The 2,256-nt window shown below is 41.4% G+C and overlaps 1 protein-coding gene across 1 annotated transcript; it reads right to left on the bottom strand.

Annotated features, from left to right (window-relative positions):
* Positions 1-1,034: 1,034 nt before the first annotated feature.
* Positions 1,035-1,568, bottom strand: LOC149187142 (uncharacterized). The gene has a single exon (XM_089409570.1). The coding sequence runs from the start codon at positions 1,566-1,568 to the stop codon at positions 1,035-1,037; it is 534 nt and encodes a 177-aa protein (XP_089265696.1).
* Positions 1,569-2,256: the final 688 nt, after the last annotated feature.

Genomic DNA, 2,256 nt, shown 5'->3' on the forward strand with positions numbered 1-2,256 from the left:
AGTTTTATGAATTTTTTGTGAAAGTGTATCTGAGATTTAACTTGTGATAAATGTGCAGATGTTGGACTAGAAAGTCCTCCTGGCATGTCGCCAATAGCACAACAAGTAGCACGTCAGGTAGAAGATGCTCCCTATGAGGAAGGAGCAAATCCCATGGTGGAGATGGAACGCAATCTGGAAGTGATCACCCATGGGATTCCAGAATATGTGACTATAGACGACGTGCCACTGCGATACCAGAGGCATACAGTCAAAGTGTCTGCGAGACTACGTCGGTTATTAGGTCAAGTGATTAGAGAAGTCTCATGTTATCGCGAGCATCATGTAGGCGAATAGCCTTTCTAGTTGTTTTTTGCACTATTGTAGGCTTTGAAAACCATGTGTCTCGGAACACTTTATTTTTTGAGATTTTGATGGAAAAACTATCACTGACGCGATATATATGTGTGTGTGTGTGTTTTATTTTCTACTTATGTGTTCATGTGTCATGGTGATATGATCAGTTTTACAAATTACACAAATGTCTATCAAGAACATAATTTGCTAATGCATCTGTTAATGTATTCAAGTTACGTGGAATGTGTTGATATGTGATAAAATCAAAATTTCTTTCCAGTAATCGAACACGCAAAATTTGTGGATTTATTACTGAATAATGATTATTCAATTGTAACACAACAAGTTGTGAATCTAATTTAACAACTAAATTTCTAATGCCAAGAGCAATTGCTTCTGACAATAGTTCAATGATTGCACTGTATTCGACAATATTATTAGTTGTCCATCCCAAGAAAATACCTTGTAAATCGACCAACTCACCATCAGGGGCAAAGAGTGCCCAAGCTGCGGAAGACAAGTTCCGTGTGCTACGACAAGCACCATCAGCAAAACCAACATAACAGTTTGACGACATCTGCAAACCGAGTGGAACACAAGGTAAGCAGAAAAAATATGTCTGCAAAGCAAACAATCACACCAAAAACACACACACCAATGAATTCACACACTAGTGTACAAAAGTAATTACATGGAACTCACGCATAATACTTTTCCAGATACAACCCCTTGCGGGGCTGTGACAATGCATTTCTTTCATAGTCAACTAGATCATAGGCGACCTTTTGCAAGACACATTTTACAATATATCGCCCATGCCACATAGGTTCAAACTTTCCATCCCCCAACTTATCGTTGGCCTGATCATATAGGAGGACCAAGTCACCTTCAGCAAAAGTGCGTGGAGAAACGGTTTGATCGAAATGAGCTTTAACACGTTTCTTTTGGGCTTTGATCACCATTGCAACAATGCAACAGGTCTCATCAAGCCTCTCAAGGTAAAATAACTGTTCCTCTTCAGGCGAGGTATTAGGAAGTAGTTCGATAGCTAATTTCAACGAAGGGATTTCACACTCAAACGGGAGTGTCGCGTCTAAACTATAAACTAACTGGAACGGAGTAAATCCAGTGGCTTTCTTAGCCAAAGTCTGGTAAGCCCAAAGAGCCGAGAATAACATAAGGTGCCAATCCTTTTTGCGCTTCCCAATGGTTCGTGGAAGCGTAGTAATCATAACTTTGTTAATTTCCTCAACTTGGCCATTGGCATGTGGATAGTAAGGAGTTGAACTATCATGGTGAAGACCCAACTGAGAAGTCAACTCTGCCATCACGTACTGATGAAAATGTGATCCATGGTCAGTGAAAATGGCTTGAGGGATGCCAAAACGGGCTATGACATGGTTGAAGAGGAATTGAGCAGCAGTGATACCGTCAGCATTATATGTGGACATTGCCTCAGCCCATGTAGTAAAGTAGTCGTCGACGACGATGATATAGCCATGCCCCCCACCCGAGCATGGGTAACATGTCATGAAATCTATGCCCCATTTAGAAAATGGGCCAACGGTAACAACTAGGTGTAAGGGTGCTGGTGGCGCGTGCTACTCGTGGTTAAAAATCTAACATTCATGGCACTTTTAAACGACCAGAAAACAATTCTTTAAAATGGAATGCCAAAAATAACCGGCGCGGAGGATTTCTGAGTGGTGGCGTAGCCTGACATGTGACCAGCACATGATCCAGAGTGGTAGTCATTCAAGACTCGTTTAGCCTCTTCAAGTGTTAGACATCTATGAAGAACAAAGTCAACAGCGACTCGATATAATGTATCACCAAGAATCCGATAAGGTTGAGACTGATGTTGAATGCGGCGTCGTTCGGATCGAGACCACTCGGATTAAAAGGTTTGGGTCTGAAGAT

This window comes from Pinus tabuliformis, chromosome 3_1, assembly GCF_031772625.1.
Source record: "Pinus tabuliformis cultivar Carrire ecotype Pingquan chromosome 3_1, CPIR1, whole genome shotgun sequence".
In the NCBI taxonomy this organism is placed as follows: domain Eukaryota; kingdom Viridiplantae; phylum Streptophyta; class Pinopsida; order Pinales; family Pinaceae; genus Pinus; species Pinus tabuliformis.

Excerpts from the sequence above, each read along its gene's own strand:
- LOC149187142 (XM_089409570.1), bottom strand. The coding sequence starts at position 1,568 with ATGATTACTACGCTTCCACGAACCATTGGGAAGCGCAAAAAGGATTGG.